Source organism: Vicugna pacos, chromosome 9 (genome assembly GCF_048564905.1).
Source record: "Vicugna pacos chromosome 9, VicPac4, whole genome shotgun sequence".
In the NCBI taxonomy this organism is placed as follows: domain Eukaryota; kingdom Metazoa; phylum Chordata; class Mammalia; order Artiodactyla; family Camelidae; genus Vicugna; species Vicugna pacos.
In genome coordinates, this window is record NC_132995.1 from 53,885,719 (window position 1) to 53,910,193 (window position 24,475).

Sequence of the window (24,475 nt, forward strand, 5' to 3'; positions counted from 1 at the left end):
AGTGTCATGTAGCAGATGTGAGAAACGCAAACCTGCAGATTGCATTGATTGATTTCAATCACCCAGCATGGAAGTGGCCCTTTCACTTGGTTGTCTACTGTTCTGTGGCCCTTGTAGCTACGGCCCAAGAGAATGTACCACCTTTAGGGTTTCCTGCGCACACAGAGACTGTGGATACTCTCCTAAATGAACACTAAGATGAGATAAATAAGTACTTTTACAGAGTTTTCAGTGCTTGTTAGTAAGGAAGGTAGCAATGGAATCAGCAAAGGAGGAACTCAAAAAATAAAGCACCAATGAAACTGCCTAGAAAAAAGCGTAGTTCTCGTGTGGCACCAGTAAGAGAAAGGCTTTAGAGGCCTTTCTGTTCCTAAATAGAAGGGATAATATCTCTGAGGCCCTAGAATACCTTGAGAGTTAGAATCACTTGACTACCTTATCTTAAACTGAATATGATAGAGGCAGATGGCAATAACACCTGGTGTGGCGGTTCACTTGTGCTTCGTGATCGTGATAGGACCACACTGGGATGTTTGAATCTCATTCCTCATCACATGCTGTGTGGCCAGTGCACCGAGCAACTACTGGTCTCTCCCTCTGCCACCCCCTGACAGCCACACTCTGCTTGACATCAAGAAGAATAGTTAGTTCCCTCTTTCTGAGGACTGACAACTTTCCTTTTCATGACTACATCCTATGCCCTCAATCAAAATCAGTTATGACAACATGGTGTCCGATGGACATAGCTGAATTTTCTGTCATCACTTTCCCACCTGATACAGCATTGAGCTGCAGGAGTTGGAGAAGGAGGAAGTGCTCCAGGACGGCCAGGATGAATGTGTTCTGAATCCTTCACTTCTCCAAGAAGGATCTGTCTGCAACCAGCTAGACAGTGAAGGCAACGTTGCAGTCGGTGAAGAGAAAGTCGGCCGTGCTCCGGATGTTTCTGGTGATTGCTCCTGTGTTCCAGAGGGTGAAATTCCAACTGACCTCCCAGGTAGCCTTTCTAGTTTTGTTCCCCCACACACTGTCTACAATGAAGAAAGTTTTCTATGGAATTAGACACTAGTGGTACATGCTGGCTTAACCCGGAGAACAGGATGGATTAAGAAAGAGAGGCATTTGTGAACCAGGAAGCCTTGATTCCTTTCTAGGCCCAATTCTTACAACTGAAACCCTCGAGCCAAAGTCAGGCCATGGGACCCACGTCAGGGGTGACAAACTTGCCCCCACTTTCGCGGAACATTCACACAAAATGTCTGTCAGACATCGTTTGTGTGAAGTGTGTCTTCCAACCTACAGTGATCTAAGTGTTCTTTTGGACACTGTCCCTAGCCTTTCTCTGCCTTAGCAAACAGAATGGTAGCCTCCCCTATATGTTAGGTCATGTGGTGTCTCTGGTTTCACTGATGTCAGTGCAAGTCTTCATCTTCCTGTTGTTGGCTTCTCTTAGTTAAGTAGATGTTTGAAAATCAGAAAAGAACCCAGTGTTCCTGTACCTTGCTCGGATGTTTCCATGAAGTAAGGCTGGGCTCTGGCAGTCTCTCCAGCCTTGAATGCCCATGGTTTCTGTGTAGCAGCAGATTTTCTCATGGATTTGAAGGTTTGTAGAATTCACCTGGTCTCAAGCACAAATTCCTCCATAGCATCAGCAACCGCCTTATGTGATGGGATGAAGCAATAGTATAGAAAGTCTTCTAGAAAGCACCTGAGCTGATTTCTAGGAACTTGAAGGAAAATATTCTATGAAATCTACAGTCTCAGAAGATGGGATAGTGGGAAAAAGCTCACCCAGATCAGCCAGAGAATGTCCCCCAAGCATTTGGCAGAAGTCCTGTGTAAATCTCCTAAGACTTAAGTGTCCTGAAATACCTCTCCTAAAATATTCTGTTGTTGCACTGAGAATATTAATGTCCTTGTGCTACCTGCGTGCAGTGTGTTGGCATGCGTGAGGTGTGATTAGTTCATCGTGACCTGCTGTCTCTGAATTTCTTCCCAGACAATCAGAATGACCGTGACGAAGCAGCTGGACAAGAGCCAACGACCCCCAGGTAATTCTGAGGATTTCTGGGCTGTTGATGCCAATCTTGACACCAGAAGACCTCAGATGCAGGGAAAAGATAATGTGCTGAGTATACCTTTTTGACCCATTCACTCAACAGCCCCATATGCACTTTAAAAATGTTGTTTCTTTCCATTGTGCTAGATGTGTGTGTTTGAATTTGTGACTCTCTCCAATTTAGTCATGTGCAGTGATTTGACCAAGGTGAACTAGCCAAACTTGGGGGTCTCAGCTGTCAGGAGTCCTCCCCTGTGTGGATAAAGGCAGGGTGAGATTCACATGTGTTTTGTGCCTGTTTGGCATCAGCATGTCGATAAGCATTTGACTGCAAGTGAAGAAAACAGACAAAAAGATTCAAAAGTATCTCAAAATGTTGAGAGTACACTCCTTCAAGTTAGGAGTTAGATGTGTGCAATTCCTAAAAAAGCCCTGTTTTCTTGGGCACCACATGTATAGCTCAACACAATGTATGCTGAAAGCAGGAGCCAGGGTCATAGTCCTCTCTGTTTCCTGGGAGTCATGCCTGTAACAGCACACACGGCGAGTCCAAGTGCTCCTTCAACAGCTGGTTGCATGGCCAGGGTTCGGAGCACCTGCTGCTCTCTCCCTCTCCCACCCCATCATGGCCACACTCTGCTTGACATATAGGAGGATACTAATTTCCCTCTTTGGGTGGCTTTCTGTGCCCACTCGCTATGCCCCTCTTTCCAAACCAGCTAGGAGAGCTTGGTGTTCGATCCTCGTAGTTGAATTTTCTGTCATCCCTTTCCCACCTGGCACAGCGCGGAGCTAGAGGCACCTGAGAAGGAGGAGGTGCTCCTGGAGTCCCAGGATGAATGTGTTTTGAATCCTTCACTTCTCCAAGAGGGATCTGACCGCACCCAGCTAGACAGTGAAGGCAAATTTGCACTCGATGAAGAGAAAGTTGGCCGTGCTCCGGATGTTGCTGGTGATTGCTCCGATGTTCCAGAGGGTGAAATTCCAACTGACCTCCCAGGTAGCCTTTCTATTTTTGTTCCCCCACACACCGTGTAGTCTGAAGAAAGTCTTCTCTGAAGGTAGACCCTAGTGGCACATATTGCTTTAGCCCAGAAACAGGATGGATTATGGCAGAGAGACATCATGTGAGCCAGGAAGCATCGATCCCTTTCTAGGCCCAATTCTTGCATCTGTGACCCTGGAGCCAAAGTCAGGCCCTGGGACCCAAGTCAGCGGTGACAAAGTGTCCCCTGCCTTGGCAGAACATCCGGAGGAAGTGTCTCTCAGACATCGTTTGTGTGAAGTGCGTCTTCCAACCTATAGTGATCTAACTGTTCCTTTTGGACAGTGTCCCTGGCCTTTCTTTGCCCGAGCAAACAGAGTGGTAGCCTCGCCTATATGTTAGGTCATGTGGTGTCTCTGGCTTCATTGATGTCTGTGCAAGTCTTCATCTTCCTGATGTTGGCTTCTCTTAGGTAAGTAGCTGGTTAAAACCCAGGAAAGAACCAAGTGTTCCTGTCCCTTGCTCGGATGTTTCCATGAAGTAAGGCTGGGCTCTGGCAGTCTCTCCAGCCTTGAATGCCCATGGTTTCTGTGTAGCACCAGATTTTCCCATGGATTTCAAGGTTTGTAAAATTTATCTGGTCTCAAGCAGAAATTCCTCCATAGCATCAGCAACCGCATTATGTGACAGAATTAGCCAATACTGTAAATAAAACTCAAGAAAACATCTTAGCTGATTTCTTGGACCTTTGGAAAAATACACTCTTTACTAGACAGAGTCGTAAGTTGTGGTATTGGAAGAACGCTCAAGTAGATCAGCCAGAGTACTTGAGCGAAACATGTTTCATCATTCCTGTCCAATTCTGATAAGACTCAAGTGTTGTGAAATGTCTCTCCTAAAATTTTCCTGTTGTTGCACTGAGAATATTAATGTCCTTGTGGTACCTGTGTTCACTGAGTTGGTATGTGTGATGTGTGATTTGTTTATGGTGACCTTCTGTCTCTGAATTTCTTACCAGAAAATCAGAATGAGTGTGTCGAAGCAGCTGGACAAGAGCCAATGACCCCCAGGTAATTCTTAAGAATACTGGGCTGTTACTGTGAATGTTGACACCAGAAGACGTCAGATCCAGGGAAAAGAGAATGTGCTGAATATGACTGTCTCATCCATTCACTCGACAGCCAAACGTGCACTTGAGCAATGGTGTTTCTTTCCATTGTGGCAGTTGTGTGTGTTTAAATTTGTGACTCTCTCAAGTTTAGTCATGTACAGTGCTTTAAGCCAGGTCAACGAGCCAAACTTGGGGTTCCCTGTAGTCAGCTGCTGTCTTCTCTGTGGATAAAAGCAGGGTGAGATGCACATCTGTTTTGTAGCTGTTTGGTGTCAGCATCTGGATAAGTATTTGAGTGCAAGAGAAGAAAATACATTCATATTCTATAACAATGTAAGGAATTTTTGCTTGAATGCTGATTTATATTCTATATTTTCTCAAAAGATGTATTCACTTGAGCACTGCATATATAGTTCAACACAATATCTGCAAAGTGGACCCAGTATTTAGTCCTCTGTGTGTTCTGGGAGTCATGCCTGTAGCACACAGGGAGAGTCCGTTTCCTCCCTCAACAGCTGGTTGTGTGGCCAGGGCTCGGAGCGCCTCTTGCTCTCTCCTCTCTCCCTCTCCCACGCCATGGCGGCCACACTCTGCCTCACATATAGGAGAGTCACTTCCCTCTTTAAGGGGCCTTCCCTCTGGCTTTCTGTGACCACTACCTATGCTTTCCTTCCATAGCAGGTGATCTGATTAGGTGTCTAACCGTCTTAGTTAAATATTCTGTCATTCCTTTCCCACCTGGCACAGCACGGACCTACAGGAGTTTGAGAAGGATGAAGTGCTCCACAAATCCCAGGATGAAGGTGTTTGGGCTCCTTCCCTTCATCAGGAAGGTTCTGACGTCTATGAGACTCACAGTGATGGAAAATTTGCATTTTATGAACAGAAAGTGATGTCTACCCTGGAGGGAGCCGGTGGTGGCCCCCATGTTAAAGAGGATGAAATTCCAAGTGACCTCCCAGGTAGTCTGCATTGTCTTTACCCCACACGATTTGTCTAGTCTATGAGAATTTGTTGACATGTATACATTATAAGCTTACATTGTGTTTCGAATCAGGCCCTACTATTGCCTTCATTTGTTTCTTTATTTATTCATTTGGTTATTTGCAGTATGTTTAGTGTACAACGTGTCAGTTTCTGGGTTACAGCATGATATTTCAGTCATACATATGCATACATATATTCATTTTTATATTCTTTTCCATTGTAGGTTACTACAAGATATTGAATAGAATTCCCTGTGCTATACGGAAGAAATTTGTTGTTTAACGTCCTTTATATATAATAGTTAATATTTGCACAACTGGAACTCCCAGTTTATCCCTTCTCTCACCCCCTTTCTCTCCAGCAACCATAAGTTTGTTTTGTATGTCTGTGAGTCTATTTCCGTTAGGCAGGTAACTTCATTAGTGTCTTCTTGTTTCTCGTTTATATTCCGTACATGAGTGATATCATGTGGTCCTTGTCTCTCTCTTTGTGGCTTACTTCCCTTGAACGAGCATCTCTAAATTCATCCATGTTGCTGCAAATGGCCCTATTTTATTCTTTTGTACGGCTGAGTAGTATTCCATTGTACAAATATGCCACAGACTCTTTATCCAGGTATCTGTGGATGGTCATTTAGGTTGTTTCCATGTCTTGGCGATCGTATACGGTGCTGCTATTAACATTGGGGTGCGTGTGTCTTTTCCAATTAGACTTCACTCTGGATGTATGCCCAGGATTGGAATTGCTGGATCATATGGTAAGTGTGTTTTTAGTTTTTGAGGAATCTCCAATCCTCTTTTCCTGTAATGGCTGCCCCAAACTGCATGTCCACCAATACTGTAGGAGGGTTCCCTTTTCTCCACACCCTTTCCAGCATTTAGGGTTTGTGAGCTTTTTCATAAAGGCCATTCTGACTGATGTGAGGTGATCCTTAATTGCAGTTTTGATTTGCATTTGTCTGATAATTAGCGGTATTCAACATGTTTTCATGTACCTCTTGGCCATTTGCATGTCTTCCTTGAAGAATTCCTTTTTAGGTCCTGTGTCCATTTTTGGATATGATTTTTTGGGTTTCTGTTGTTGTTGTTTTTAAGCTGTATGTGACGTTTGTATACCCTGGAAAGTCAACCGTTGTCAGTTGCATCATTTGCAACTATTTTCTCCCATTTTGTAGGTTATTGTTTTGTTTTTCTTTTGGTTCCCTTTGCTGTGCAAAAGCTTCTAGGTTTAATTACGTCCCATTTGTTAATTTTTGCTTTTTCTCATTTGCCTGGGTAGACTGCCCCAGGAAAACATTGCTAAGATTTATGTTCAAGAATAATTTGTCTATGATTTCTTCTCAGCGGTTTATAGTGTCTTGTCTTGTATTTAAGTGTTTAAGCCATTTTGATTTTATTTTTGTTTATAGTGTCCTCACGTCGTTGATATATGTGTGCCTGTCCAGTTTTCCCAACGCCGCTTGCTGAAGGGACTGTCTTTTCTCCATCGTATATTCTTGCCTCCGTTGTAGAAGATGACATGATTGTAATTCTGTGGGTTTATTTCTGGGCTCTCGATTCTGTTCCATACAATTGCCTTTAAAATAACACATTCCCTGAGTTAGTGAACATTACTCGATTCCTAGTCATGTTTGTCTCACTGGCCAATCACTAGACCAAAGGTGGTCCTACCAGACTCCCATAGAGCTCTCCAGTTGTGTCATAGGAAGTAACTTTCTGGTCTCCTAATTTTGAATGACTCTCTTATCTTGCGTTTCATGCTCTAATTTTGGTTCCTGAGCAGTGTCCTTGAGTTTCTAGACCTGTCCTAGGGTGTTGGCAGTCTAGTTTATATCTTTGGAGATGTCACTTCTTTGATTGTTTGTGTCAACCCAAAAGTATCTCCTTCCATTTGTCTTATCTTATCCAGAGGCTTCAGAAACCTGAACACAAGCACCACTATCATCTTTGGTATGTTTCTCTGAAGCAAGGCAGGGTCCTGGAACGTGCAACCAAATGAATGGCCACCCTTTCTTGGGGGCACTGAAGACCGTGTTGACTTGTGTTTAGATTCTGCTCATCAGTCTAATGTCAATGGAGAATGTATCTACCCCAGTAACAGACAGCATTTCAGATGGAAAAATTCTGAATATTAGTGCAAACTTCTAAGAAATAGCTAGGCAGTCCCTCAGGATCTGTGGGTAAAAGGATGTGGTTACTGTTTGCCTAGACTCAGGACATAGTGTGGGGACATCCTGTCATATTAAGGAGACGTGTCCAGGGGCTCAAGAAGCATACCAAGTGCCTTCTTCTAAGGTTCTGTCTAGGGCCTCCCGGAATATTTCTCCCACACTACCCCGTTACCACATTGCATACGTGCATGTTGCTGTGCTAAGTTTTGCATGGTATTGATCATAGGGAAGTGGGTTTTGCCCAATGTAACTGTTCTGTGAACTCATTTACAGAAAAGCAAAATGATCAAGATGGTGTGAAAGGAGCAGAGCCAATCGTCCCCAGGTAATTTTGAATATTTTTACCCTGTTGATAAAATGTGACTTCTGTAGTCCCCTAATCCAGGGTCAGCAGGAAGTGCTGAATACAACTGTATGGTCCACTTTGCCAACCAGAAATTATCTTTTTTATAATCTTTTCTGCTTTCATTGTGCTACTTACATGGTTTCCTTTTCTAATTAACTTCTTACTTTGGTTTTCTTTTTGATACTCTGATTTTCATGCACTCATTTTTTCTCTCCTGTGTGATTGACAGAGTGAGATGCAAATCTGCTTTCTGCCTGTTTTGTGTTCGCATGTTGGCATGTGTTTGATAGCAAGAGTGTAAATAGACAGTAACAGAATTATATTCTGCCACAATAATCTTACAAAGAGGCCTTGGTAGCACGAGATTTCTGGGACACTAGGGTGCCCCCAAAGCTATATGCACTTTCTCTCTCCATGTAGCACTGAGTGCAATCGAAATGAAAGGGTGAAAGGCAATGTTACGTGGCCCTATGTTATGGGTCATGATTCTACGGTATAGAGAGAATCAGTCTCTTTCTTCATCAGCTTGTTATTTGGCCAGGGTCCTGAGCACCCACTGTCAATTCTGTCTCCTGCTCCTCTGAAGAAACACACACTGTCCCACCAGAAAAGATATTTTATCCTGCTTATTGGGTCAGCCTTCGGCTTCCTTCACCACTCAATTAAACATTCCATCGAAAGGAGAAAGGAGTCTAGATTTCTGATTGCTATTATGGTAATCTTTGGTCTCCCTACCCACTAGGCTCAGCACGGAGCTGCCGCAGGTGGTAGAGGATGACATCCCACTGCCCTCAGTGGAGGAATCCTATTTGATTTACTCAGTTCTTCGAAACCTGTCAGACTCCTTCTGGCCTTCTAGGAGCGCTGCCATCTACTCATTCGAGGGATTGGAACTCTCTTATGCTCGGGATGTCACCAGTGAGTACTTTTATCAGTATGATAAACCTCCAACTGGACTGCCAGGTGGACTTTGTGTCTTTTGTACTTCACACCTCTGGCGGTGCTGAGCTATGGCATCCCTGTGGGCACACCCTATAGAGATATATTGAGAAGGTTTAGGTCCCAGAATTGAGTTTTAAGCACAGACATCATGTGGGTAAGGGAGCTGTGCTCTCTTCCTCATCCCAGGGCAACCATATGCTTTGGGCCTCAAAGTAGATCACTGAACCCAAAGCTAGGGTGTCAATGTCACTCACCTCTGTGCCTTTGTACTGAGGTGCCTTTTTTCCTGATTCCCATCAAATGTCTCTTCTTACTTATAATCTTCTCATGTTCATACCCTAAAATACCCCTTGAGTTTCTATGCGTTTCAAAAGATGTTGACAGCCTTAACTACATCTCTGGATTTGTTGTTTCCCTGGGGTCACTGCTGTCATCCCCAGTGTCTGTCTCCTCTAACTTGACTGTCTTAGTGGAGCAGCAACCTGAACAGCAGGACACAAGCAGCTCTACCATCACCTTGCATGTATGTTTCCATGGAGTGCAGCTGAAGCCAGCATTTCCCCGCTCCATCGAGGGTTGATGTTTCTCTTTAGCAGAAAGCTCATTTTCATGCTAGGGTTTGTAGATTCCAACCAGTAGTCTGTTTTCAGTGTATAAATTCTGCTAAACCACCCAGCATACAGTGAGGGAAGGGCTGAATATCCCGGTATTCTTTTTAGAATGCAGATGGGCTATTCCTCAGAATCTGTGGGGAAAAGATACATTTCACTTTTGACTCAGACTTGGAAAACGTGAGTGTGGTGAGGATCGACCTGACTGAGGAGAGACCGCCCAGTGATCAGGAAAGCAAACCCAGGCACTCCACGGGAGGCCACGGGAGGCCTCCTGGGATGTTCTTCTTCCATTATCCTCCCGTGCTTCTGGTGATACATTTTCCCTGCGATAGTATTGGATACCTCCGTATTAACACGTATAGTGGGATCTGATTAATGTTTCTTGCCCTGTCTGAATTGATCCATAGACAATCATACTGTTGTTGAGGAAGAGAAAGGACAAGACTGCATACGTTCCAGGTAATTCTGAAGAATCATGGGTTTTTTGTTTCCCTTATGCTAATTAATGATTGATTGATTGATTGATATCAGAGTCTAGTCAGTTGACAATGTTGTGTCCATTTCTGTTCTATAGCGTAATAACGAATCATGGCTCTTAATTTAATGTTGACATATGGTGAGGTCAGATCCAGAGAAATGAGAAACTGCTGCAGATACCTCATTCTTCCATTCAGAAAACCACAGTGTGTCCCTGTAACAGTGCTGTCTGTTTTGACGGTGGTACTTTTATAAGCCCCTTTGATAATCTCCCTCAAAGAGAGTAACTGCTTTCAGTTGCTGCAGGGCTGCTTATTAGTTCCAGGATTTCTTGGACTCCCCTCATCTCTATTTTCATTCAAAGCAGCATAAGATGCATATTGGCCTCTGCTTCTTTGTTCTTACCACACTGACAAGTATTTCCTAAAAAGAAATATACCTAGAAAAAGGACACTCATGTCACATCTCAGTAGTAGAGAAATGGCATTGGAGACACAGGATTATGCTGCCAGAGTCTTGTTCACTCAGCTGTTGTATGTCAATTTCAACCAACTCCGTGCAAGGCTTCAAGCCTCCTTTGCAGTTTCTGAGTGTGTGTGTCCTCACTGTTGTGGACTGGGGTAGTTCTGTCTCCTTCGTCCGGAGCTCATTTTCTGGTCAGTGCTGGGACCACCTCCTGCTGTCTCTCCTATTCCCACTGTAAGCACACTCTGGCCCCAGATGGAGGACGATTGTTATATCTCCCTTTGTGGAGAATTTCCATTTGTTTTCTGCCACCAGTCCCTTAACGCTCCCATCAAACCCAGCTAGGACCCTGTGATCACTCATCCGTTTTGTTTAATCATCAGTCCGCCTGACTCCACAAGGCTCCTTAGTGAGCAGCCGGTGGGAGAAGAGAATGAAGACCCACAGGATTCACTGGATGAATGTTATTTGACTAGTTCAGTTGGCCATGACCTGTCAGACTCCTGTAGGCCTTACAGAGGTGTCTCATTCCCATGGGACCAACAGGGAGTCTTCTCAGCGCTTGCTGTAGATGGTGAGTACTCCCCTGGACAGGCCAGACAGCTCCTAATGGTTCCCCAGGTATCCTCTCTAGTCTTTGTAGTCAACAACCTCTATAGATTATGTCAGTCATTTCTGTAAACAAGCCCTGAGACTTCTGTTGATTTGAATCAGGCTGTTGGATCTAATTTGCAGAAGGCATCATGTGAGTAAGAGAACTTTCCTTTCCCCACGTCTCAGGATGCCTTCTGTCACCTGGACCACCTTCACCATTGCAGGCTGTTGGAATCAAGTGAGGCTGGAGACGGGAAGTGAGATGTGTGGGATGTGGCCCAGCCCTGCCAGGCCATGATTCAGAATGGGCAGGAGAGGTGAAAATCCCACACACAAATGGGCTGAGGTGAATGAATGGGACACATCAATTATCCTCGGATCCTTCCTCTTTGTGGATTCTGATCATGGCCTGTGAACAGTGTGTACAGCTGTGATACTGGCAGTGAGGCCACAGGAGATCTGCTCTTTCGCCCCATCCGCCCTGATCAGGGAGAAATGCTGTAGGCACAGCACAAACACTTGATCTTTAAAGACAACTTCAGAATTTTTGGAGGCTTTTCTCTACTTTCCAAACTAATCCTGTTGGGGATTCCTTGTGATGTTTGATGAAATATTTTGCCTTTTCCCATGCAAATGGAAAGAATTTTCAAAGCATAGTTTAATAAAACCCATTTGTTGGGAAAAGGGAGAGAAAACGAAATGAGGAAATGAAGCAGTGATATTTAAAATCAATGCTAGAATGTGATTCAAAATAGCATTTGAACATGGTTTTACTGGGCTTGAAATTGTTTCACATAATAAAGTTTTTAATTTCAGAGATGTTACCCTTCACACCAATGTGAATTATCAGTTAACCTTGTTCAGTATCCTGAAATCCAGTGATTAATGATGAATAAACTGTCTGGAGGGAAAGAGAAGGGCACAAGAGGCTGAGAGCAGTGATTCTAGGAAAAGCCCAGGAAGCTCTACAAGGTCCTGGTGCAGGGCTGGGGTCAGGAGGGGCAGCTCACATCCAGGGAGGAGTTGAACAAGGGGGATTTGGGAAGTGATGTTCCCGAAGAAAGAGGGGCCAGAACGTAGCAGGACAGTCCAGGCAAGGTGAGGATTTGAGTTCATGTAGGGAGAGTGGGGAGTACCAGTTTCCACAGGCTGAGTTAGACTGGTGAGACTGCTGATAGTGTGGAGAGACAGAATCAGAGGAAGCAGTTAGAAGGACGTTGGATCAATCACCCATGAGACTCAGACAGAGTGCGCCCTCTGGAAGACGACGTGGTAACAGACACAGGAGAGACACGTTTAAGAAACACTGAAACAAACCTTGTTGAGCAGGCGGGTCTTGAGGGCGGACCTGTGAGGGGAGCCCCACAGCAATGGGGAGCAGGCCCCGTGGGCCATGAGCCCACCTGAGCCTGACCTGGACTGGATGAGCTACTTGAGCTCTTTGGTTAGCCCACTTTCTGAGAATACGGATTCATTTCACGGTGAATGTAAACATGTTTGATGAGGAGCAGTGCCTGGTGCCCCTGCAGGGGGGTGTAATATAAGGAATGTGCACTGTATCATCTCCCAGAAGAACCAGACATCCTGATTCTGTAGCTTCCAGTAAGGGACTCAGACCTCAGCTACCCTACTTACAGGTGCTAATATCCACCAGCCCACCCAGGACACATGTAGCCACAGGACGGATCCCCGTGTGGTGGCTGGAAGGCCAGTCAAAACACACGGGGAAGGGAGTTGAGAAGGCTCTAGAAGTGGGAAGAGTTCTCATAACTTGGTCCCCGTGCTATAGTCTCCCAAGTCCCTTTTCTAGTGGAATTTGAAGCCTTTAGGCCCTACTTCTCTTGTTACTTCTGTATTCTACTTAGACATCAACGATTCTTTGTCCTCCCTTCCCTGAGGCCTGTCCAGAACCTTGTCTCCAGGCTACAAGGAAAGGTCGCTAATAACAGACCCATAGTCATGACCTCATCTGCCTTCCAGTACCCTCTGGACCCAAGTGGGTGATTTTTGATCTCAGCGATGTTGCCGCCTGGCACCTGCCATCTCAGCGTCCCCAGGCACAGCCGTGAAAATGAAATCTCCTTCATGTCCATGACGTGTGCCTCTGTTGTCTGGCTGACTGGGTCGTCTCCGTGATAGGCAGCGACGGCAGAAATGGGTGTCATGGGAGGGGCTGACAAAGGGAAAGTTGCATTGGCCCTACTGAACTGTTCTCTCCTTTCAGGTGACTCCTGGGAGGACCGTCCCCAAGGGCCTTTGAGTTTCCAAGGGTCAGAGATGCAAGCTTCACAAGCACAACTGCAGACAAGCTCCCAGGTGACCCATCACCTGCAGCTGCAGCGGGACCAGCAGTTTGACTGTGGTGACGGCAACGCCAGGCTCGGCCTTTCCTCCACCGTGTGGGGCTTCACAGCCAACACTGAGTTTGGAGACCAATGGCCGCCCCTCCAAGGTAAGAAAGAAAAGGAAGCTGTAGTCCAAGAGCTGGTCGTTCCAGGGCTGGGGGTGGAGGAGACAGTGGGGCCTCTGCCATGCCCCTTTCAGGTCCTCTCGAAATCCTCAATGCCCTAACAGAGGGTAGCGAGCAAGAGCCTTAGATTTAGGGCCGGCTCTGCCCCAGGTCCTGGGTTTGCAAACGCCTGGTTTTTTAACTGAAGCAACTTATTTATCTTCTGAGGTATTCACTTCTTTTTTCCCTTATCTGACCTCCCGAAAGTTAAATCTGCCTTCCAGGGTTGTTTTCAGTGTTCAGAAACATAGTTCCCAGAGTCCCTGGTTCGATAAAACCTGCGTCAGCGCACCTGTGACTGTGTGTTCTCTACCCATGTATCTTGCTGGAGATTTCACACTTACACAGTGCGTGCAAATGCAGTCTCTCAGCTGAAATGCGGGACTTTGGATGGTCAACACTTTCTCTAGACCCCGTCTTCCCCCGCTTTCTCAGAAAGGCACGTTTGCCAGTGTTCTCTTCTCATCATCCATCCTCAAGCCAATTTTCCCCTGTCAGGTGCACTCAGTAACAGTGAGTTTCTAACGTTATGTAGCAACGTAAAGACTGACCGTACACTTCAGTCTGCTGTTTCACATGGCGGTTGTTTTTCTGTTTTTAGCCCTTTCTTTAAAAGAAAGAACCACCTTTGTAGATGAGGTGAGCCCCTCAGGTTCTTTTCTGATACTCCATTTAATTTGTCCTCTTCACTCATCTCCACGGTCATGTCCTCAGTTTTCTTACCATGATCCCACTCTTCTCTGATTTTCGTAAATGAGCTTTCAAACCCTCACGTACATGTCATCTCAGACGTATTCATCTTTCCCCTCTACTGCTCTCAGTATCTCCATTAGAGACTGGGCCCGCCTGGTGCTCATCTGTCAGGCAATGGCCTCATCTGAGAAATGAGGAGAGGGGAGGTGAGAGAAGAAGGAGCACCACTGACCACCTTACAAAGATCTCATGGGAAGGGCTCAGGGCATGTTAGGGGTGTGTGGCCATGACAAGTGCCATTAGCCCTAGTGGTATTTCTTTGTGTTCCCTTCCCTCTGGTCTCTCTTTTTCTTGACCTTGCCTTCCTACATTCCTGGCCAGGAATCAGCCCCACTGGCTCAGTCGCTCTCTCTCCTGCTCACTTTCCCCGGAGGCCCGAGTATGAATCCAGGCATCACAACAGATTTTGCTGCAATGCCTAGTCTTCATGCCCTTTATTCTTATAATCGCCCAGATCTAATAGTTCATGTTACCACCTTACCTCTCTTATTCCTCTTATATGTTTCTTTTTCCTTTTTCAAAGTCAACTCATCAGAGGCTGTTACAATGATGCATTGCACATCTCAGTTCCAATATCCATTTCTTCCTTTATACACACACACAATTGTGAGAGTTGTTGTATGTTTTTTAAACATCTTCCATGCCTTATTTAGCTTGAGTATGTATAAACATTATATATAGCGTATGAACATATATATGGGAAACATATGCTGATACACATATGTAACAATTTCCCGTTTGGGACTTCCCCAGTTCTTTGCATGTTGAGGTTTTGTTTCAACATTGAATTTGTTTACTTTCTACAATCCCTTCCCTTCCAGCAGTATAACCTCTGAATGCCCTGATTTCCTTGCCTTTGTCTTTTCTAACTGGGAAATTTTTGTTTTCATGAATTCTATTTTTCTTTAACAAATATTCTTTTGGCAATGTGAAGATGTTTTCCTCTTGGCAATCTTACCAGAAATACATAGTTTGGGGACGATCAACAAAAGTGAAAACTACCAAGGTGTCTCCACTGGCTTCACCTGGCAGGGACGTTGAGATGGCCTCTTTTGTTCCTGGACACTTTGCTTACTTGATGTTCCACTTGGAAGACGAGTAAGTCATTGTAAGGTCATGTATAACAGTGGATCCTGTTTTCTGTGGTTTTATCTTCAGAGCTGGATTTGGATGCTTCCATTGGAATGAAGAACCCCCCCAAGGTGGAGGGTGAGGGCTCAAGTGCCAGCCAACATGAGTGTCAAGTCTCTAGCAACAGCAATGCCTCCAGTGTCCTGAAACAGAAGATTCTGCGAAGAAAAGTGCTGCGCAGCAAGTGGAGAATTGCATGCAGATTCCCTGGACTTCAAGCTTAGGGGACAGAGGTAATCACATCTAGGCCCTTCCATGTACGTCTTCCCTGTTGCTCCTCATCTAAGATTACAGCTCAGACTCCACTCTCTTTTCTCTTCCTTGTTCCTTCACTGAAGAGTTGATCCTACCTGCGTCTGGTCTTTCCTCGGTTTTCCGTGGGAGTTGCCACCCTGCCAGGCCCTTCCATCCCCACTTTCTGTTTGTACTGTGAACTCTGCTGTGTTCCTGCTGCTGCTGCTGCTGCCCTGGTATTTCTTCTCACCTCTACTCGTAGCTACTGGGAAGCCCGGCCCCGCGGTCCTCCTCATCAGAAGAGCATCATTTAGGGCCCTGAACACGGGGTTCTTTGCCTGAAATCACACACTCCCTTGGTGTCATTGCCTTCCTTTCCCTACCCTTCCTCCCTCCACTCCACTGCCTCTTCCAGAATCACTGACGTCATGAATCACATGCACATGGGTTGGGTTTTGCAGAACACAGCTAGGACAACCTTCACTCCTCGACGTCTCCACGTGAATAAAATTGGTACAACTGAGGAATGAGAACCCTGGTTACAAGAACCAAATATAAATCTCTGTCATAGGTAGGAGCGCTGGACTGGCCTGGAGTCAGGTTTCTCGCCAGACACTGGTGGTCAGCTCTGTGCTAATGTCCATGGGGCTCCCAGTGCCTCACTGGAGCTGGCATTAGGTGGAGGATGGTAGATGGCACCCTAAAGGGACATTGGCCAAAAGCAGAGGCACAGGCCATGTGTTGACAGAACACAAAGAGCGTGACGTGCCTAGGGTTTCAGACCTCTCTTCCTTTTACTCACATGACTCTTACTACATGTTCAGTGAAAGTCCAGGAAAAAACATGGGCTGAGTTGGCATCTGACGCCAGGGAATCTAGGAGAGCATCCCAGTGAATTAACCTGGGGCAGATTTATGAAGACTCAGGTATACAGGATACAAGAAGATCATTGCCTCAGGCAAGGCCGTTTGAGAAGGCAAGTGATTTCCTCTAGACTGTGAGAAGGAAGGTGAAAAAAAATCTTCATGGCCAGCGGGACAGGAGTTCATGGTGGAAGTAATGAAGCAAAGGAAAAAGAAAGGTGTGAAGTAGTGTAGGTCTAGTGGGTAGCTCTAAATCTTGCTATCATGAAGAAACGCTGGGTGAGCTTGGATCTATCTAACATGAATGACTTGACCCAACCCCTTGATATTCTGATTCTAACGTTCTGAGGTGAGGTTTGGGCATTAGTATTTTGAAAAGCTCTGCTGACATGCATCTAGGGATTGGAAGGACTATGGATCTGGTGGAATATCAGGAAGCAGTAGAGGAGTGTCCCAAGGATCCTTGCTCCAGACAGCAGTCTGTTTCTGAATGTATATGAGGGATGCTCAGCCCATCCGTCCGTGGGACATGTGAGAAAGGCAGCACTTCGGTCCAGGTCAAGGGCAATCAAAAGTCAGTTGGTTGCTGAGGAGCCAGCAGTGGGGATCTGGCTAAGACTCTGCAGCAGCTGTGAGGTGGCGTGTCCCCAAACACTGGTGGGGCGAGGACAGGGGACCCTAGATTCTGCACCACAGTCTGCACGTTTGTTTCAGGAGGGATTTCTTCTAACGTGTGGATCTCACTTTTCCCTTCAGCCAGCCTCGGGCTCGACCTTCAGCTCCTCCTATCAAGACGATCCCGGGCTGCTCTTGCCTCTTCCAAACATGTGGTCATCCCCCCAGGCGCAGCCATCAACAGAACCCAACAGAGACCCACATTTGATCCCTCTGTCATTCTCCTTGTCCCTCTATCTCTCCTCTGTCTCTCTATCTCTCCGCTGTCTCTCTTTCACAGCTACCCAGTATTTTAGCTACTCTGAACAGATATTCCAATTTGGAAGAAACCGCATCATCAAATTTATTTTTCCTACTAGATGCAAAAAGTCTACGGCATGAAATCAAGTTCAAGTCCACACAGAACACTGCAGGGATCCTTTCCTGAGAATCATCATCACAACCACCAGCCCCATCCCATGATTATTATTGCAAAACACTGATTTGATGGGAGAACTCCCAGGCATCAGTCTCCAAACGTTACCCATTGAAAAGGAGACCAGCGCTTTGATGGATACTCAGCTTTGAGAGACCGTAATGCTCACTCCTCTCAATTGCCATCCTGTTCACACTGGCATCTGGAGCAGGTGGAAGAAGGCAACATGTCAGCCTGGACCTTCTCTGCCACCAGATGGGCTGTGCTCGGTGCAGCCGGCTTTGAACATGCAGTGTCCGTGCTGAACAGGTTTCGCTCGAGTTTCATCACAAGGAAGTTATCAGACAACTGTAGAATCTAGACCATTGAACAGGACAACTGGCCTGTCTTTTTCAAACTGCCAATGCCTCCACAAACGGGATGACAGAAAGGAGAAGAGTTATTTTGGGTTCCAAAGAACTAAAGAGATTGTGCTACTATATTTCTTTAGTTCTTTTGAGCCCAAAACCTCTCCTCACCTTACTGTGTTTGTCTTTAATGGTGGTGACATTGACTTGTTTGCAGAGGACAGGTCAGTTGTCTGGCTCAGAAGTCTACATTCTGCAGTTGTCTGACCCTTCCTCATGATTAAACTCGGGCCTAGCCTTCTGCCAAGGGCACCACATAGTGCACACTGTGTGCTTCGTAGCACAGCCCCTCTGGAGATGAAGAATGTCCACTTTGCCTGTCACCACTCTTGTCATCTAAGCACTGAACATTTGGCTATAGAGGGAGGAGCCAGTGAGATCCATTCATTGGAACACACGTTTTTCTGTCTAGAATCAGTCATTTGACGAGTAGCTCTTCGAGAGTGTATAAATATTTTATTCTATGATTCTCATTGTCTAACAATTTTACCGTCCCTGATCGATCCCTGATGTGTGTCAATGACCATATTTGTGTTTGTACAGCGGAACTTTTCCAAATCAGTCAGTTTATTTGTACTGCTGGCATTGTGCTGTGGAAAAGACAATCCCCACCCCTTCCGTTTCATTAAAAGTTCTTTGGAGTTTTACTGTGAAGTTGTGTATTTTTCAATTCAGTGTTATAATCTATGATTCTCCTGCCTGATTTAGTAGGTATGGATATATATTGATAGAAACAGTCCTGTTTCTCCTCTTCATTTTCATATCTTAAACTCTCCCACAGCTTTTAAGCTATATGTACCAATTGTAGTAGATTGCATTCAGTGTTTGTTTTCTCTCTGTTATTTCTGTGTGTGTGTGTGTGTGTGTGTGTGTGTAGTTTTTCTAGTATGTAGGAAGGGCTAAATAGCTAGTGTGTAGCACTGCACTAAAATATTTGTCATCTCAGTCCCTTAGTATGTCGTCACATACTTTCAATGTGAAGTCGAAATTTTGAATGATATCTCTCAACTTCAGCTTTTTACCAGTGTGACCATCAAGGACATTATTCTACTTTTCTGTTTCCTTCTGTCTTTACCTGCCACTTCTGATAATTTTCTAACAGTATTTCAACCTAGTCCAATGTATACCCTTTACATACTATTTTTTCCTACGTTGTCCCCACCACCTCCCCATTTTGTGTTAAGTTCAGAAAAAAGTAGGGTAGGGACAAGAGCTGGAGGAGGAGCCCATGGGGGACTTTGGGGATCCCTACCTGCACAGGAGGCTGCCCCACCCCAGGAGCGTCAGTGGCCTCGTCGCAGAGGTCCCAGGCCCCAAGCAGGCTGCCCCAAACGCAGGGCACATGTACACCGGCTTAAATGTATAATTACATCTACTCAGTGGTGACCAGGTCTTCAAAAGTCAGACTTTCCTGGGTCACTTCTTGACATGTAGAGTTCATCCTTCAGGATTTCTAACGGTGGAAATGTGGGCTCCTTACCTTTCGCGTGTTATCTACTCATTTTCTCTTGCTTTGATACATGGACAGCTTGGCTGAATATGAAGGACGTGCCCACAATGACTCGCGTTGAGTTTTTACAAACCATTGTCCTCCTCGGTATTTTGTTTGAGACGTGCAATGTAATCTGATTTTCTCTTCTAGTTGGAGCCAAGGAAGGTCTGGAGCTTCACAGGAATTGTTTCTTTAAAAATGTAATCTTTTACACTGGAATTTGACACAACATTGTAAGATGATTGTAAATCAATAAAAAATGTTAAAAAAAATGTAATCTTTTAGCCCTAATAGGATGGGTGTTAAGGTTGAACATGGCAGTCCTATTTCTTCCAGATATCTATGACTTTCTCTCTGACCCTTTCTCATTATCTTTGACACATTTTCTTTTTGTTCAATGCTTTCATTTTTGAATTCTATGTGCCCTATGATTGTAGAGAAATGAGATCCTTTATACATTTTCATTGAGCCTATTTTTCAGAGAATTCTCTTTTTCTTCAGTTTTTCCCTAATTACTGCCAATTCTCGTTTCCTCTATCGCGTCTAAGTTTGTGTTCTGGGTTCCCTTTCTTGTCTGTGTGAGTCTTAGTATGTGTGTGTGTGTGTGTGTGTGTGTGTGTGTGTATCTGGATCTCAAATAGGTTCTGTTTAGAATACTTATTTCCGAAATAGATACTGTTTTATATTTTTTCTAAGTTTTTGATTGATTTTGAGGGAAGTCTTTTCATGAGCTGAAATCTCTAACTCTATTTTTGTTTTTCTCTAATGTCACCTTAGAAGAAATGTCTGCTCTGTGATTTTCCTTTCCACTAGAGTAGGATTGACCTGTGTGAGACATGGCAGTTCTAGGTGGGATCTGATGCATCTTTAAGCAGCTTAGTCAGTTTGTTTTGTCTAGATCTCTTTGTCTTGTGCAATTACTGTAGCAGATGATAGCTTTTGAGGAAAGGCATGGTGTGTCTCCTGGTTCTGAGATTCTATTTTCTTCCAGTTGGACCTTGAATTTCTACTGGTTGCTTCATTCTTTCTCTTCACTACAAGCATGCAAAGGACATTACCTTCATCCAGGTCTCACCGTGGCCCCCACAATTGTGCCTCCTGAAGACTGTCACCCTCTGGTCCTCTGCACTGCCCAACCCCTTCCTGGCAACTCCCCAGTCGTCAGAGCTGTAGTCCACCAGGTCTCAGGCATGCTGTGAGTTTGTCCCCATGCTCATTTGTAGGTAATTTTTCCTGCGTTCCCTCCTTAGGATTCCCTCCCTGCTGTCCTCCCCTCTGTGTGTACTGTCTTGGCTGCTCCCTCTACTGCTGTGTAGCCCCAAGCCCTGGCTAAATACAAACCACCAGGAGTCCAGTGTTGTGTGGCCCCTGGTTCTTCACGGGAAGCGTTCTGCATGGTTTTGTTGACTCTAGCATAATCCCTAGCCCTCTGAAATCGGTGTTGAGAGATTCAGCTGCCATCATCCTGGTGGACTTGTAATCTCTAATCATTCAGTGTCAGATGCAGAATATCAATAGGACACAAAAATAGACAGGACATCAAACAACAACAACAGCAGAAATAACAGAAAAATACAACATAAAAGAATTAGAAAGAACAGAACATCCCCATCCTTGTAAGCCATCTTCCACAATTATCAACTACTGGTCGACCTTGTTTCACTACAATCCCACCTACTTACCTTTTCCTGTATTATTGAAGTAAATGTCAGACCTCACACTTCATCTGGAATTACACCACTGTGTTCCCCTCCGTGAGGACTCTTTCTGAAATTTGTATCATAGTATTACTGCTGTTGGTAAATGGACTCAAACTTTTGAATATCATAAAATAGACAGTGTTCAAAGCTCCCATGGTTGTTTTTAAGTTAGTTTCTTTTTGGGGGTTCCAAAAACAAACCCACAAACTATAATCAGTAGGATATGTTTTATGTCCCTTCATGTATGTTTCTCCTGAGGTCCTCCCTCCCTCCCTCCTTCTTTCCTTCTCTCTCTCTTGCTGCTCCTGCTCCCAGTGTGTTCCTTGATCTCTTGCCCTCCTATGTTTGCAATTCATTTACTCAAGTTACAGCCTTGTTTTTCTCTAGTAGCCCACATCCTGAGTTTGGTCCCTGGGTATACATCGGCATAACCTCCTGTCCTCCTTTATGGTGGCAGAATCCAGAGCAGCATTGTCCTAATACAAAGAAGGTAGAAGCCACACATGCAATTAAACATTTTCTAGTAGCTACACTGAAAACCAAGAAGTACACCAGAATTCAGAAACAATCGTACACATAAGACACTTAAGTATCGATTGCTACATGTTAAAGGAACTGTAATTCTAAAGCATTAAAATTGTATTCAATAGGAAAATTTTTACCTATTCGGTTTTAAAATTTACATTTAAATGAATTCCAATTAAGCAGAATTAAAATCCATCTCCTCATTCCTGCCAGCCTCATTTAAATATCCAGTAGCCACATGCATCTACTGGCCACTGTTTTAGACCTGGCAGATGTAGAGACTTACCAGGTTCATGTTTGACATGTTGGCAAGAACACCTCAGAGGTGGTGCGTGCTCTCTGATCAGGAGGCACATCAACTCCTGTGTGATACTTCTAAGAGTATTAGAGGCCGTTTTATTTCAAGGCCTAGATCCATTAACTGATTGTTTGGAGCAAAATGGTGCTAATCCATCATCACGAGTTACTTACCTGGACACTTCTATAGCGATTAACTTCGCCGAAATCGTACAGATTGTATACTTAGTGGTACAGCCTGGAGCTTAATGAGCTAATTCCTCAACATTTGTGTGTGGTCATCAATTAGTTTCTTTGCTTTTTCTTTCTTGTTTTCCTGTGCTCATATGAAATCAAGGTTTCAATCACACTGAAGTGTTTCAATGCATTGCTATAGAGTGCTTCCTGATACACCAACTGTCCTCTCTTTCAGCAGTGAACATGAATTTAGCCTGACCCCTACGTCCCTTTGCTAAGATCCTAACAGACTTTGAGACCTTTCCTGATATCACTAGGACAAGGTGTTTTTCATCTTGAATATTTACTACCGCTGACCTGGACTCAGTCCTTTCTTTAAGACTCTCTGGTGTCTTTATTTCCAACACAGTATTCACAGAGCAAACTGAATATCCTAGAGATACTCATTGGAATTGGTTTATTTAGGCCTTTCCAGTGGACAGAGCTAGGAAATACGTATTCATAGTGTGTGGGTTCATGTATTCACCTACAGTCACCAACATGACAATTCAAGTTCAGAACTACAGGCTTTATATTGAAACTTCTTTGTCTGAAACAAAGCATTTTCACTTTTAATGACTCTTTGAGGAGTAGAAAAACAATATCCTAGAAAGCCTCATTACATTTCCGCACATTGTATGAACACACGATAAAAGATATAGCAAAAATTCTGCTAACACCACAGTGGAGGAAAGCAGTTTCTGGTTTGGTTACTGCCATCGGGTGCACATATTGTGTTTTAGTCTCTTGGCCTCGTTCTTCTCCACATTGCAGGTCAACAAGGGGTGCACAGGGGCATTTTCAAAGGCTAGAGGTGACATTCACGAATTTACTGGGGGTAGGAAGGGAGAAATTGTGAGTTTGAGATTGCAAATAGTAACTACTATACATACAATAAACAAATAAGTTACAGGGAATTATGTGCAATATCTTATAGTAAGCTATAATGAAAAAGAATACGGAGACGAATATACCTATGTGTATGTATGACTGAATCATTAGGCTGTACACCAGAAATGTGGTCTCCAACTCAAGTGTAATCAAACAAGGTATATTGAAGTATGCTCTAGCCTTCACTGAAAGATCTGCAAGTGTCTCAAATCCCTGGAGGGAAGTGGACCAGGGAAGCCTGATCTCTACAGACTCTCAAACCCATAGCCTGTTCTCTTCTTTCTGGCTGGGCTTGGGATGAAAGGACAGTATTTTAGGAGTGAATTTTTAAATTTCAGCCTAACTGCAGCATTTCATATCCATTGAGGACATAGGACTAAGAAATTCTGAATAAAAGCGGAGTAAGCCGGAAAAAAATTAAGTAAAATCTGGAATAAAATAGGGCATCTGAATAAAACCCAGGACTTCCAATTCAGGTCTGCAACCATGAAGCCGAAAACTGAGACCCAGGCTTCCTCCTGGCGGATCAGCGACAGCACAGCCCCTCACACCTACCATTTACTCACAGAGACTGACGATGCCCTGGTTACAGGACGTGAGGTGTGAAGCCCCTGGCGATGCAGGTTTCCGTTGGGGGGACGGTGGGCGCGGCCTCTGCCCTTTAACCCTGAGACCCAGGGTGACCCGACGAGGAGGTGGCGCTGGCTGTGTCTCCGCGCCCTTAGCGGCCGGGCCGGGGCTTCCGATGTCCGGCTCCGGGCACAGTCGGCCTGGTCCAGCGGGGACGCCCCGGGCTGGGTTCCCCCACCTGCCCGCTGCCTGGACCCCACCTCCCAGAGAAGCCCGTTTCTGGGACCCAAGCTCCTGAGCAGGAGGCGGCAAAACGCGGGGAACGCGGCGGCGGGAGCCAAGAGACTGTGGCTGCGGGAGCCCATTGGCCACACAGCTTCGTTTCTGGGACCGAGAGCGTCGGGGACCGAGAGCAGCACAAAGTGGGAGGCGGGAGCAGGACAGCACGTCCACTCCGCGCCTATCTGAGGCGCGAGTTCGCTTGCCGGCAGCTACGGAGGTGGGGCTGCGAATAAAAGACGGCTGGGCGCGGTCTAAAGGGAAAGCTGCAAGGAGACTCGAACTCGGATCACCCGGATTCAGAGTCCAGAGTGCTCACCATTACACCACGGAAACGCAGGCCAGCCCGCCGCTCCCCTGGAGAGCCAGGCGGCGATCAGCCCCGCGGGAGCCGAACGCGCCTCCTGCACGGCGCTCGCTTCCTCCGCGACGCCAGGAGGCGCCTCACTCGCTTTCCGTCGGCGCGATCCGGCAGGTTTCTACCTCGTGGATGAGACGACGTCCGCTCGGGGATGATCCACAGGCAGGGCTTTTAAACCTTGCCCGAAATCCACCTGCTGTGCCGGGATTACCTCAGGTTTCTGCTCTGAGGTAAAATTCCCGCCAGGAAAGAAAAGATGCAAAAAGCGTTCCTTACCTTTTGTGTTCAGCTGTCCTTTTCCCCCCGCCCTGGGAGCTCTGCGACCCTCAGAGCAGCCCTCGGGTCTCCCTGGGATTGCCCCGCCGTTGGACCGGAGGTGGAAACGGTAGAAGCCCGGCCGGCTTCCA

At 45.5% G+C, this 24,475-nt stretch overlaps 1 protein-coding gene across 1 annotated transcript in view; it reads left to right on the plus strand.

Annotated features, from left to right (window-relative positions):
• The window catches only part of LOC140698214 (NBPF family member NBPF4-like), a 29,973-nt gene extending 11,589 nt beyond the window's left edge, over nt 1–18,384 (plus strand). Inside the window, exons 9-20 of the mRNA XM_072967864.1 lie at nt 783–997; nt 2,000–2,051; nt 2,845–3,059; nt 4,063–4,114; nt 4,903–5,117; nt 7,586–7,637; nt 8,401–8,576; nt 9,622–9,673; nt 10,540–10,730; nt 12,975–13,202; nt 15,171–15,376; nt 16,997–18,384. Of these exons, the coding sequence (XP_072823965.1) occupies nt 783–997; nt 2,000–2,051; nt 2,845–3,059; nt 4,063–4,114; nt 4,903–5,117; nt 7,586–7,637; nt 8,401–8,576; nt 9,622–9,673; nt 10,540–10,730; nt 12,975–13,202; nt 15,171–15,367 (1,645 nt within the window). The 3' untranslated portion in view covers nt 15,368–15,376; nt 16,997–18,384. The remainder of the gene's footprint in view (nt 1–782; nt 998–1,999; nt 2,052–2,844; nt 3,060–4,062; nt 4,115–4,902; nt 5,118–7,585; nt 7,638–8,400; nt 8,577–9,621; nt 9,674–10,539; nt 10,731–12,974; nt 13,203–15,170; nt 15,377–16,996) is intronic.
• The last annotated feature ends 6,091 nt before the right edge of the window (nt 18,385–24,475 follow it).